Raw genomic sequence first — 12,920 nt, 5'->3', positions numbered from 1 at the left:
ACTATTTCCTGGGTCTTAAAATCCTTGAGTAGTCCAGTTTCTTTGGTCTTTCTAAACTTCATCGAACTCCAGTGAAATCTGTAATTTTTACTACAAGGTCGAGAAGCCGACTGTATATGGTCTGGAACCATTTCCCAATCCTTTCACTTCTTTCCGTCATATTTGCCCACGAAGAGGAGAGCTTCAGAGTATCTGGTAAAACCCATCCTGACGGGGCAGTTAGAGCATTGACAATCCTCGTGGACTCACATCTCCTCCCACTTTCACATCTTGCAGTTCCTGAGGCAGCAGCCACCCGCTCGCTCCCCAGTCACCTGGCGCACCTGGCCCTATAGGCCACGCCCTCCGGTCCTCCTTCTGCAGAGAAGCCGAGGAGAAGCCCCAGCTGTCTCACGCTCCTCCCAGGTGCCCGCTCCACGCTCCGCCCCCGTCGCCAGGCCGTTTCCAGCCCCTCGCGCCTTGGCTCCGCCCCCTCCAGCTCCCTAACGTCCTCGGCGTCGGGCCCGAGCCTGCGCCTGCGCGTGCGCCCTGGGGCCGAAGTCGGGGCGCGCGGTGGCTGGAACGCGGAGAGCGGCGGGCGGTGCAGCCAATGGGAGGCGGCGTTGGCTAGCGGCTGGGAGGCGGGGCCTGCGCGCTGTTAGGTTAGCGCGAGGCGTGACCTAGTTGACAGGCTCTGAGGTGCTGCTGTGGCGGCGACCGCGGGGCTGAGGCGGGTGGGAGCCGACGCCGAGCGCGGGCTTAGGGAGGAGGGCGGCGACTGGAGAGCGGCGAGCGGCGCGGGACGCGGAGCCTCTTTCACTTTTTCCCTCCCGAGTGCCCCCTCCCACCCCTCCCACTCCTCACACACCCTGTTTGCCCGTGAGCCTGGGGAACTTGCAGCTTAAAGCCAGCCACCCCCACGGCAACATGTACCCCAGCAACAAGAAGAAAAAGGTGTGGAGAGAGGAGAAAGGTAACCGGCCCGTCGAGTCCTGGGGGGCGGGTGGGGGTGGGGTGGGGGCGGGGGTCAGGGCTCGGTGTGCCGCGGCGCCCTCCGCCCGAGCTCGCGCCCGCCGGCCGGTGCCGCCTCCCTCGCGGCTCCGTGTGTACACACGGCCGCTCGCCCCGGCGTGCACGCGCCGCCCCCGGGCACCTGCAGCTCGCGCACGTGTAGGCGCACGCCCCTCTCCGCCGCCCGCCGCGCCGGGTCACCTTCTCCCCAGGCGGGGCCGCCCTCGCCCTGCTCGCGGCGTGGACCCTGCGCGGCAACCCCCCGCCGTGGCACAACTTCCTCAGGCCCCCCCACCCCGTCTTCGGACCCCAGCTGGGACTTTCGCACGCCTGGCCGGGGAGTCCCAGGGACACTTGCCCACCGGCGGGCACAGCGGCTGCAGCGGCTACCGCTGCGCCTTTGCGCCTCGCCTGACCCTCGTCTCTCCACTGCTGGCCTCTGTCCCTCCCACCCCCCAGCTGGCAGAGCGTCCCATCTTCAGGTGTTTAACCCGATCTAGTCCTCTCCTTCTGCGCAGCAGTGTGGCTTTTGAAACCTGGAACTCCAGGGGAAACCCAAAACGAGCGTCTTGTCCGTGAGGATAGGTGCCTTCAGAGAAGTCTGAATGGGCTTTTCTCTCTGCAGTGTTTCTCCACATTCCATCCCTATTCATAGTCTGAAGTTGCTCAGAGCAAGATTGTGAGACTGATGCCCCTGTGAATGAACCCATCCCTGAATTTTGTGCACGTCAAGGTTTATCCAGATCAGCTAGATTGACTGGCACTGATTGCTCTAAGACGCAGAAGTGTGCAGTCCAGCCCTCCTCTCTCACTCGGGCATCATAGTTAGATAATATTCTTAGGTAAACTGGAGTCTCTGGAGTTTTTTCTTTCTTCGTTTCACATCTTTTTCTTTTTATTCTTTAGCTTTGTACAGAAACTTAGCAAAAAGTGCTTGCCTCGCTACTGGTAAGATAGACGTGTGTCAGGGGTGAGTCGAATGAGGTAGTGCAAATCTCCTAAATATCCATTCTTTTTGCACGAAGGGGTGACTAGATTAAAAGTTGATTTCCTTCATAATAGCTTCTTAAAACCTCTAGATTTTTGCTGCAAGTGCTGGCTTTTATAAACAGGAAGGCCAAACAGTGGAGATGAGAAAGGGAATGAATGTAGAAAATGAATCCTCTAAAGAGGGACTGCTTCAGACAATGCCTGAGGAGGGATTTTTTTTTAAATTAAATACTGGGAAGATTTAACGTAACAACTGAACAACCCAATTAAAATGGTCTTTAAAATATTGAAAGATTAGATTGTATGTCAGTTATGTTTTAATTATGAGCATATATAGAACTAAAAATTCTAATATCACAAAACACGCTGTTGAGAATAATGGCCTGATGTATAAAGTAATATAGTTTTGCTTTGTTTTTGCAGTAGCAGTTACTTTAGTTTCAACACACTTTCACAAAGATTTACCTTGTAAGCATTGAAAGATCATTTATGCCTGTTTTTATTGGTGGTCTTGAAATGTAAGCTTTGTGTTATTGAAAATAATGAAGGCAAAGTAGTAGAAGATGTGCGGGTTGTTTTCATGATGAAATTATAGTGATTACTTAAGAACTATTTTTCTGTCATAATAGATCATGTTCCTAAAGTAACAATGTTATAATGGTTCCTTCCATTTAACATCTGCACAGTTGGACTATGACAAGCAGGCATTTTTGAATCTTTAATGTCTTGATTTTTTTTCTTCTTTTGCTTCTAATAATAGGGAAAAATATAACCAAACTAATATTTTCTGAATACAGTAGCAAATGCACAAAGAAGGCATTTAACAAAGTAAATTTTTCTTGTCCAAAACTAACCTATTTTTGTATGAAGTTTGATGTTAAAGGGAGAAGTTATTGTGCCTTGAAGACTTTAATGTATGTCCAAATGTCATATCATGATGTCTGTTTTTGGAATATTTAATATTTAAAAAATATCTGTTATGCCATCAAGAAGGAGCTAAGGATTTCCAGTACAGTAGTTAGTATTAAAGAAGTTAGTGGGCTGCATGACCTTTTTTCCTTTCGTCGCACTGGAGAGCATGGTATTGTATTTTTGCAGCTGATAGTTAAATCTAAAGGGAGGTTTACCCACTCACTGCAATGTCAAGGCATTCTATAAACATAGCTTTAACTCAGTATACCATTTAATAAATAGGTCAACCTGGTTCACAGAGAAGATTCATTGCAAAGGTGAAGCATTCTTTAAGGAATAGTTTTGTGTAATGCCAAAGAAACTATATGTGTCTATGGCCCTCAGTTATGTTTCATTGTTTAAGCAAATAACTGAGGTGTTCTCAAGTCTACATATGTTAGATAAACATTGATCTAGTATTTTGAGCCCTAATTCAAAACTACTTAATGTGTATGATCAAGTACTGAAACTTAAATTATCTCGTTGGTTTGTCTTATTGTTGATATTGTTTTTGTTGTAAGTGTCCACACTTAAACTTTTAAATGGAATGACAGCGGCCAGGTTGTGTTCCCATATGTACCTTCTGACATTTACAAAAACTACAAGTTGCATCATGATAAATCTTTCATCCTGATCAGTGGTATTATAGTATTTCCACATTAGTGAACTGAACTTTTTTAGTAGTTCTTTGCTAAGTGCTAATCTTCCCTTTTCCTCTTCTGTGTGATTATTTCAAATTTACTATTCCCTTCAAGCTTCCTATTTCATTAACATCCTATCCTCCTCTGCTGAACAGATGACATTGCCTTTTAATTCACGGGGAAAATATATGTCAGATAATATGGAACAAATAGTCTCATTTGTTTGTTTCTTTACATGTCCTTTGTCCTTTCAGCTTTGTTCCTATCTTAGAGGAAGCACTTTTATTTGTGGTTTCTAAGATTAACTCTCTGCTTGTGCTCTTTTTCTCATTTCATGTATTCTTTGAGCTCTTGTGCCATCATTTATTCCCTTTATAGTATGTTGAATTTCTGAGCCTTAAGGTTCCTCTTCTCAGCCTGTAACAATGCTCAAGTCTTTTCTACCCTAAAGTAGTGTTCCTTTCACAGGGCTTCACCTTGGAGTTGCTGTTCTCACTTTCCTTCTTTTCTTCAGTCCCTCATAATCTCCTGGATCTCAGTTATACTCATGTAACTAATGTTCCTAAAGTCATTCAGTAATGACAGTGAGGATGGTACTAATATAGTTACCATTTGAGTCCTGTTTGTGTGCTTGGCACTATTTTAAGTACCTTAACATAGGTTATGTCATTTAATTCTCAGAACACCCCTATGAGGTAGTATACTGTAGAGTCAAGACCTTTGAACACCTTTTGCCTGAGTTTGAATCCTAGTTATACTACTTACTAGCTCTGGAACTTTAGGTAAGTTATTCAACCTCTCTGTTTTAGTTGCGTCATCTGTAAATTGGGAGTAATACCTACCAACCTACCTCAAAAAGAAACTGAGACATAAAGAGATTAAGTAATCAAGATCACATAGATTTGCATCATTTGAGGTTAGAACCCAGACAGCTCTTGTTAACCGTTTTGTTCTCTTTTCAGTGCTGTTGTTGACCCAGTTGATAAAACCAGTGGCTTATTAATTTTTATTCTTCCTGATCTTCCTGTAGCAGTTGACAATATTTTTCCTCTTTTACTTATTAAAGCTCTTTTCTCAGTTGGTTTCCACATCACTGAGACCTTGATTCACCTTGTACCCCCAGTGACATCTAAATTTTATTTCATTTTTCCCCTGCTTGTGTCCACTCCCTAAATGTTGGTGTTTTTTTTAAAGATTTTATTTTTTCCTTTTTTTCCCCAAAGTCCCCCGGTACAGAGTTGTATAGTCTTCGTTCTGGGTCCTTCTAGTTGTGGCTTGTAGGACGCTGCCTCAGCGTGGTTTGATGAGCAGTGCCATGTCCGCGCCCAGGATTCGAACCAACGAAACATTGGGCTGCCTGCAGCGGAGTGCAGGAACTTAACCACTCGGCCACGGGGCCAGCCCGTAAATGTTGTTTTTTTGAAGTTTGGTCCTTTCCTTTACCTTTCCGCAAGAACTTCCTGTAGGACTAGAAGTTTTGGTTATAATTTCCAAAATCTCTAGGCTAGACCTCTCTCCTGAGTTCCACATTTTTGATTTCAACTTGAATGCCCTGTAGGCATCTTAAATTCAATACAGTGTTGATCCTTGAGTATTGTAGTATTGTGATTTGAATATGTCATCTGTGATTAAAATACATAGTCCCCCCTAATCCAGGGAAGATACCTTCCTAAACTCCCTGTGGATGCCTGAAACTCGGATAGTACCAAAACCAGTATTATGTTTTTTCCTATATATACATAGATATCTATGATAAAGTTTAATTTATAAGTTAAGCACAGAAAAGAGATTAACAATAATAACTAATAATAAAATAGAACAATTATAACAATATACTATAATAAAAGTTATTGTACATCTTAGCAACCTCAGCATACCATTTTTTTCTTTCCTTAAGATGAGAACTTTCACCTTTTCACTTGAAGCAAGCATTTTAGGGCTCCTCTTTGGCTTATCCAAATTACTAACATGACTACTCTTGTGCTTTGGGGCCATTATTAAGTAAAATAAGGTTATTTGAACAGAGGCACTGCGTTAACATAATAGTCGATCTGATAACTGAGGTGGCTACTAAGTGACTAACAGGCAGGTGGCTTATGCAGTGTTGATGTGCTGGACAAAGGGGTGATTTGTGTCCCTGGTAAGATTTCATCAAGCTGCTCAGAATGGCACACAATTTAAAACTTATAAATTGTTTATCACTGGAATTTTCCATTTAATATTTTCGGACCGTGGTTGACCTTGGGTAACTGAAACTGAGGAAAATGAAACTGCAGATTAGGGAGGACTACGGTATCTGTCTTTTTTTTTTGGTCTCCTAATGTGGCTGAAGAAAAGCCAGTTATAGGAGCAGGGAAAAATGCTGGCTCCCCATTTTTTGTTCACTTGTGCTTATATTAATACTTTCTGCAGTTTATTTCTGTGAAAGAATCTTTAAAAGTCATTATTTTATGAAAGTTAGATTACCTAAAACTAGATACTGTCCTTAAGTCCATTCATCTAAGCTACAATACTGTATCATGTAATATACTGAAAGACAATTGGAGAGTGAGAGTACAACTATCAATCTTAAACTTTGTGGAGACCTTTGGTAAAATGTATGATACTTGACTGCTGGCACACAGAATGAGTGAGGATGCCAATGTCATTTTATATATTGAATGCTAGTAAATCTTAATTTCTTTCTTATTTCTTTAGATTAAAAATAAATTAATTTCTTACTGTTTTTTCGTGTATCCTAGTAGATTGTTTTATGCACCTTCTGGGATATGCATAATCAACTTTGAATATTAGTGGTTTACTTTATAGGATAAAGGTTAAACTGCTCAGCGTGGTATACAAGTTCCTATACATTTTCATTTTAACTTATGTTTCCAGTTACTTTTCACTTCTGTGGCCACGTCCCTCCTCATAGCATATCTTACAGCTTCATTAAACCATTCATATCTCCTTATCTTTGTTTATATTGCATTATTAGTCTGAAATATCCTTACTTCTTGCCTCTTCATGACAGAATTCTACCTATCCTTTAGGAACCAGCATACACATCACCCCTTTTGGGGAGCGTTTTCTGAGAAGGTAGTATAGTATAGTGGCTAATAGTATAGGCTACAGTTTCTGACTAATGAAGGTATCTGACTGGATTTTAATGGAAAGCTCTCTTGCTTTGGACAAACTGCTGAATTTTGATATGCTTCATTTCCTTATCTGCAAAATAGGGATACTACTGTCAATTTTGCTGAGTTGTTGGGAAGATTATTTCAATGAGATTAGACATGTGAAGTACCTGGCCCACAGTGAGTTCTTCATAAATGACATCACCTATGATTAATTCTAAGATGCATTTTTAAAATATTTTACTCTTATAATCAAGATCTATATTTAAAATATTGTTTATATCACCTCCGAAAAGCTATTATTAAATTGAAACTACACTTTTATTGTTGATGGCATTATAGAATTAAGGAAATATCTTTATGGCTTCCTTTCTTGTGCTCTTAGTATTTGTATTTTATTTATGTAGCTATTATTTTGTATCTTTTCCATTTCCTCCTTTGTCTTGTGAACTCCTCAAGGTTAAGGACCATGTTTGTACCTGCAGTATATAAACGTATCGCCTGGCACTAGTAGACTGTCAATAGATGTTGAGTGAAAGAGTTTACTTATTTTTGGACCATCACAAGAGAGTCTTCCTCATCAAACAATGATGTTTTTCTTCCTATTAATGTGGTATTAATTTGACACCTTTTAAAACTCAAATATGGGGTCATTAGATTTGCATTTTGCTGTTCCTTAAGTTCACATCAATTCTTTGGTTAGTTTAACATAGTTAATATTTAAATTATAAAATAATTCTTGAACTTAAAAGTTAAATACAAATAGAGATTCTGCTTTTATTTTGCAAGAACGTTTACTGAAGATGACCTTAGAGGAGAGACGCAAAGAATACATACGGGACTATGTTCCCCTGACTACCATCCTGTCGTGGAAGGAGGAGATGAAGGGCAAGAGCCAAAATGATGGTAAGTTTCTCAGAACGTTTTTCAGGGAGATACTTTTTGCATTTATTTATAACTTTTGCAGGACAGTTGTTGACAGAAATGAATAACTGGCATTCAATAAAGAGATGACATTTTTGCTATTTGAAATAATTGCTTGGTTGTCATTTAATTGTTTTTAGCAATCTATTATGTGTTATTTAAATTTAGGAAATTATATTAACATAATTCATTTTCTGAAATGTACTTTTGAAAACTATTCTGCGATAGTTCTTGGAGCAAATGATGTTTTGAGTTTTTTTCGATCAGGTTCATTTATATCGAATTTCTTCGTTATTTTAGGAGTTGGATACAGTTGAAAGAGAATGTATTAGGAAGAATAGGGAAAAACTAAATAGCATTTCATATAATTTTATGGAATATTTATTTTGTACATTGTGGTATTATGTGTACATATAAAGTATTTGTATGACAAAATTTACTCTCCAAGTGTTTATGATTTGATGAGGATCTAAATTGCTTGAGGGAAAATATATGTGTTAGAATATAAATGAAATTTTAGGTATTAAAAGGTACATGGAAAACATTCTAAAAATAATAGATTTAACGGATGTTTAATATATTTATCTTTGAATTGACACTCAGTGGTGTTAATGGTCTGGATGTGAAGTTTAGAAGAAACAGAGTGCTTTTTAGGTACTTAGCAATTGAAAAGGAAAGTTAACTTTATGAAGGGGACTTGGAACATGCTAGTTTCACAGGTTGCGATCTTAGATTGATGGAATTATACAGGATACTATGGGCCCAGAACAAGAATACACCAGCGTGGAATTCCTATGGACAAAATCCGTGAGAAACATCAGCCAAATTAGGCTTTGGTGTCTGTAAAGAGAACACGTTTACCTGAGTGTTTGGGCTTTAGACAGAATTTTGTTTTTCTGGGAAGGCAGAGCATGTGGGTTCTTTTAGACCTTACTCTGCCTGGAAATGTGTGACCTTGGGCAAGTGGAGTAGTGGCTCTACCCCAAGTTCTGTTGGGGTCATTGGACAAGCTGATTGGGGTGTATACATCTGTCTTGCTTGCCCAGTATCTTCAGTAAATGCAAGTTTTAATAATGATGTAATTGAAGACATCATTGAAAGAGCAAGGTCTTGCTGTGTAATGGAAAGAATACAGAGCTACATGTCAAAAGGACAGAATTCTGGGACTTGTCTGACTTAGGGCCATGAGCCTCTTTATATTTGGGTCTGTTATTTCTTCTTTTGTTTATAAGAAACTGGTATTGAATACTTGAGTTCCATTTTTTCATGGCTAGTAAATCTCTCTTTTTCTAGTGCTTCATTCATCTGATTGTCTTTCTTGGTCACTGTTTTAGCTGGTCAGTTTTCTAAGGATGCAGTACATGATGTTACTTCTTTCTCTCTGAAAAACAAATTTTACCTCCTGAGATAGAGGTAGATTTCTGTTGCTACTAGAACAGTTAACAAAGCAGCAGTGATACCCAGGCTGCATAGCCCAATGTTGAGTCTGCTCACCTCTGCATAGAGGCTCAGTCTTTCTGTAGGCTGCTTCTATTTGAATATTCAGCACATAACAGTGTAGAGTTGAACTGGTTTTTTAGAGAACTCAGAGTTGGATGTTTTCAGAGGTATCACATACCAAAATATGTCCCCCAAATCAGAAAAGATACCTTGAATAACATCTGACATTGTTATTCCCTAACAAGATCCTGTGTATTTAATCCTGTCTCCCAATATAAGCTTTATAAGTGGCTTACAACTGCTCTAGAAGTGCTTTATAGGTGCTTACAACTGTGTATTTCAGTCTTTTCCTTCATGCTTTTTTGAATGTGAAAGTCCTTCATAGGGAACTAGGTAATGTGATCAAAATTGTATTTCTATTAAACAATGTTTTGTTCTTTCCCTCTAATGTTACTTGCTCCTCTCTATTGTGACCTAGAAATTGGTGATTGGCCTCTTCTTTTTTCATGAAAAAGAATGGGTTATTCAGTAAGTAATATCTCTTAATTTCTTTACATAATACATATCTTTAGTAAGTGCTTTCTTCCGGTGTTACCTATACAGTGCTTAGTTACACTAAAATATTTATAATCAAGAGAGTTTCAGCATTTTAACAGTTTGAAAGATCCTTTAAAAATATAAATTAAGAAAAACATGATAAGGACAACTCTAAATATATTTTTATATTTTGTTTTGAAATGTTTAAGCCACTGCTTGTAAATGTATATGTATATAAGTAGGTATTGATATTTATAATAGTTTAATTTTTAAGTATGAGATTTCCAACTAAGTTTTAAAAGAGGTCTATAATTCTTTGTCACATAGTTTCTTATTTGTAGGAAATGAACACTATTTATTGGGCTAGCACAATATACCAATTTTAGATTTAGTAATCTATCATTTTTACCTATGTTTTCATAGAAGGCAATTTTGACCTTTATATCCATAATTACTAGGAAAGTTCTCAAGCTGTTGTTTTTAAATTTTTTTCTTAGTTTGCTCAGGTTTCTTTTACTTTAAATGTTTCTTGTTATTATGTTGTAGTAGAAAGTTAAATAAAAAGGAGGGAAACAGCCAAATGTGTTTGTCATAATTTTAATTTTAAGCTGTCCTAACAAATGGAAACCAAAATTTTTCAAACAATATATAATCAGTGTTTGTGTAGAAAGGAGGAAGCAAGTAGGGGCTGGCCCCGTGGCCGAGTGGTTAAGTTCCCGCGCTCTGCTGCAGGCGGCCCAGTGTTTCATCGGTTCGAATCCTGGGCGCGGACATGGCACTGCTCATCAAGCCACGCTGAGGCAGCGTCCCACATGCCACAACTGGAAGGACCCACAACTAAGAATATGCAACTATGTACCTGGGGGCTTTGGGGAGAAAAAGTAAAAAAATAAAATCTTTAAAAAAAAAAAAAAAAAGAAAGGAGGAAGCAAGTAGGTAATATTTTTACTTTGACTTAACTGCTTGCTAATATCGGAAAGCTATGGCTTAGAAGAGGAAACAGTGGAGATGATTACCAAAAAAGCCCATTTACTTACTGTTCATGTTCATATTTCTCAACTACTGTTAGTAAATCTCTGGAATTATATACTTATAATTACTTCTTCCTCTGTATTAATAATTATAAAGTAATTCATTTATCAGTTACTCTGTTGTAGGGAGTTTTAAAGAGCTTCTCTCCTATTATACTGTCTGGAATAATGCGTCATGTGTAGGTGTGCTCAAAATCAGTATATTAAATAAGAATACCTTGGGTTAACAGTCTGCAAAGGACAATTCTTTTATTTTTTTTTTCAGATTTTAAAATGAGCATTTAAAAACGTATATAAAAATAGAGTAGTATAATGAACCTATATGTACCCATCACCCAGTTTCAGCAGTTAATACATAGCCAGTTTTATTTAATCTGTGCCAGTGCTCCCTGCACCTTTCTCTCAGACTCTTTTGAAGCCATTCCTGTACGTCATATCAGTTTATCTGTAAAGATATGTATCTGTGCGTATGTATTTATCTTTAAAAGATAGGGACACATTTTTGTTATAATATAACTGCAATGCTATCATCGCACCTAAAAATTAATGATTCTTTAATATAATTAAATATCCAATTTGTATTCACGTTTTTCCTGTTGTCTCATAAAGGTTTTTGAGTTTTTGTAGTTTCCTTGAGTCAAGATTTAAAAAAAGTCCACATATTACGTTTAATTGATGTATTTCTTAAGTTACTTGCAATCATTAGTTCCTTCTAATTAGTCCTTCCTTCCATTAGTCCTTTCCCCGTCTTGTAATTTATTTGATGAATGAAGTAGCTTATTAGTCTTACAGAATTTTTCACATTTTGGGATTTGCTGACTGTATCTTTGTGGTGTCATTTACCATATTCCTCTGACCTCTGTGTTTCTAAGGAGCTGGTAGTTAAATCCAGGGGCTTGATCAGACTTGAGTTTAATTTCTTTTGAAGGAATACTTTATAGATTATTGTACTTTCCTTTGCATAATATCATAAGGTACATAATTTCTGGTTATTTCTGTCTGTGGTGATAAGACTGATCACTAGGTTCAAGTATTGTCAGTCTAATCTATCCATTGTAAAGTTTCCTATCAACTTTTCACCTAATGGTTTTAGCAGCCGTTAAGGACCATTGCTTAGATCCATTATTTTATTAGGGGTTGCAAAATAAGGTTATTCTAATTTTATCACTCCTTTATTTATTGGTTGGATTTCTATAAAGAATTTTCTCTTATGAACTTTTTTGTTTTCATGCAGTACAGTTTATAGAGAAAAGGCAGAATAAATGCTAGTTTTCCTTTTATTTACCAGTTTTCAGATTGAGTTGGTTCCCTGAAATCCTCCAAAGCTAACCAACGAGTTCTTTCTTTTTAATGTTTGACTGTCATTTTGAATCTTTCTCTCTCCTCCTCACACGTATGTTAAATGGGAATGCTTCACTGGTTAACAGTCTACAAAGGATTGCATATGTGTGTGCACCTGCATTTAAAATATAGTTTCCATACAAATACATAAAATTACTAAACTGTAGTGCTAGGATATAGTAGAAAGACAAAGATAAATATAGATATATAGATGGTTGGATGGATGGATGTGATAGAAAGATGGCATTGCTTCTTTGTATAGACAAAAATTCAGTTCCCAGGTGTAACTGATATGTATTCTCTTCTTTGCTGCTTCCACACTGAAGTTCTACTAGAACACCACTCAGAGAAGCAGTGTTGTTACTCTCTTTTGGTGGAGCAAAGCATTGGCAAAGGCTCTGCCATGCTCATGCTGATTTTCTCTTGCTAGTTGGTATCAGAGAAAATAGTTACAGCTGTAAATTTAGATTGACTTTGAGTCATTACTTTTAATGTTTATATGGAAAAGCAATGGAGGATAAATAAAATAATAAATGATAAAGATGAGTTAGGTGAAAACTATGAAGTTATGTTCTCGTGTCTCATGTATGACAAAATATTTTAAAAAATGGGTCTTTTAGAAAGAAACTTCATATTTCATATCTTCTGTATGTTATATTCAAATCTGAAAACATTTAACTAGAAAATGTCTTGAATTGTGAAGTCTTTGTAAGCCTGAATTTTTATTTTTCCAGGTGTATGGAAATACTTTGCGATGTGTAGATTGACTAGAGGCATGTGCATAGACTTTTGTTTCTTTCATATTAAAAATATTAGCATGGTTAGAAGTGCAACATTATTTGCTCTCTTTTTCATTAGAACTAATTTCTGCTCTTAAATTATTTCCACAAGAGGTGATGGTTGACTAGAGAAATAAAAGTTAAGTCCAAACTCCTCAATCTCTCAGTCACTTTGAGATC

General features: G+C 38.2%; 1 protein-coding gene across 8 annotated transcripts in view; it reads left to right on the top strand.

Moving 5' to 3' along the window:
- Window positions 1-588: 588 nt before the first annotated feature.
- The window catches only part of MACROD2 (mono-ADP ribosylhydrolase 2), a 1,873,143-nt gene continuing 1,860,811 nt past the window's right edge, over window positions 589-12,920 (top strand). For 7 of the 8 annotated variants that reach the window (XM_023625930.2, XM_070247520.1, XM_070247521.1 and 4 more), the window contains exons 1-2: window positions 608-952; window positions 7,478-7,594. In XM_023625930.2, the coding sequence (XP_023481698.1) occupies window positions 907-952; window positions 7,478-7,594 (163 nt within the window). In that variant the 5' untranslated portion in view covers window positions 608-906. Of the gene's footprint in view, window positions 953-7,477; window positions 7,595-12,920 lie in introns of all 8 variants that reach the window. The other variant, XM_070247518.1, reaches the window with a different exon arrangement.

Source organism: Equus caballus, chromosome 22 (assembly GCF_041296265.1).
Source record: "Equus caballus isolate H_3958 breed thoroughbred chromosome 22, TB-T2T, whole genome shotgun sequence".
Lineage (NCBI taxonomy): Eukaryota > Metazoa > Chordata > Mammalia > Perissodactyla > Equidae > Equus > Equus caballus.
This window is presented reverse-complemented; position numbering and strand designations above follow the sequence as displayed.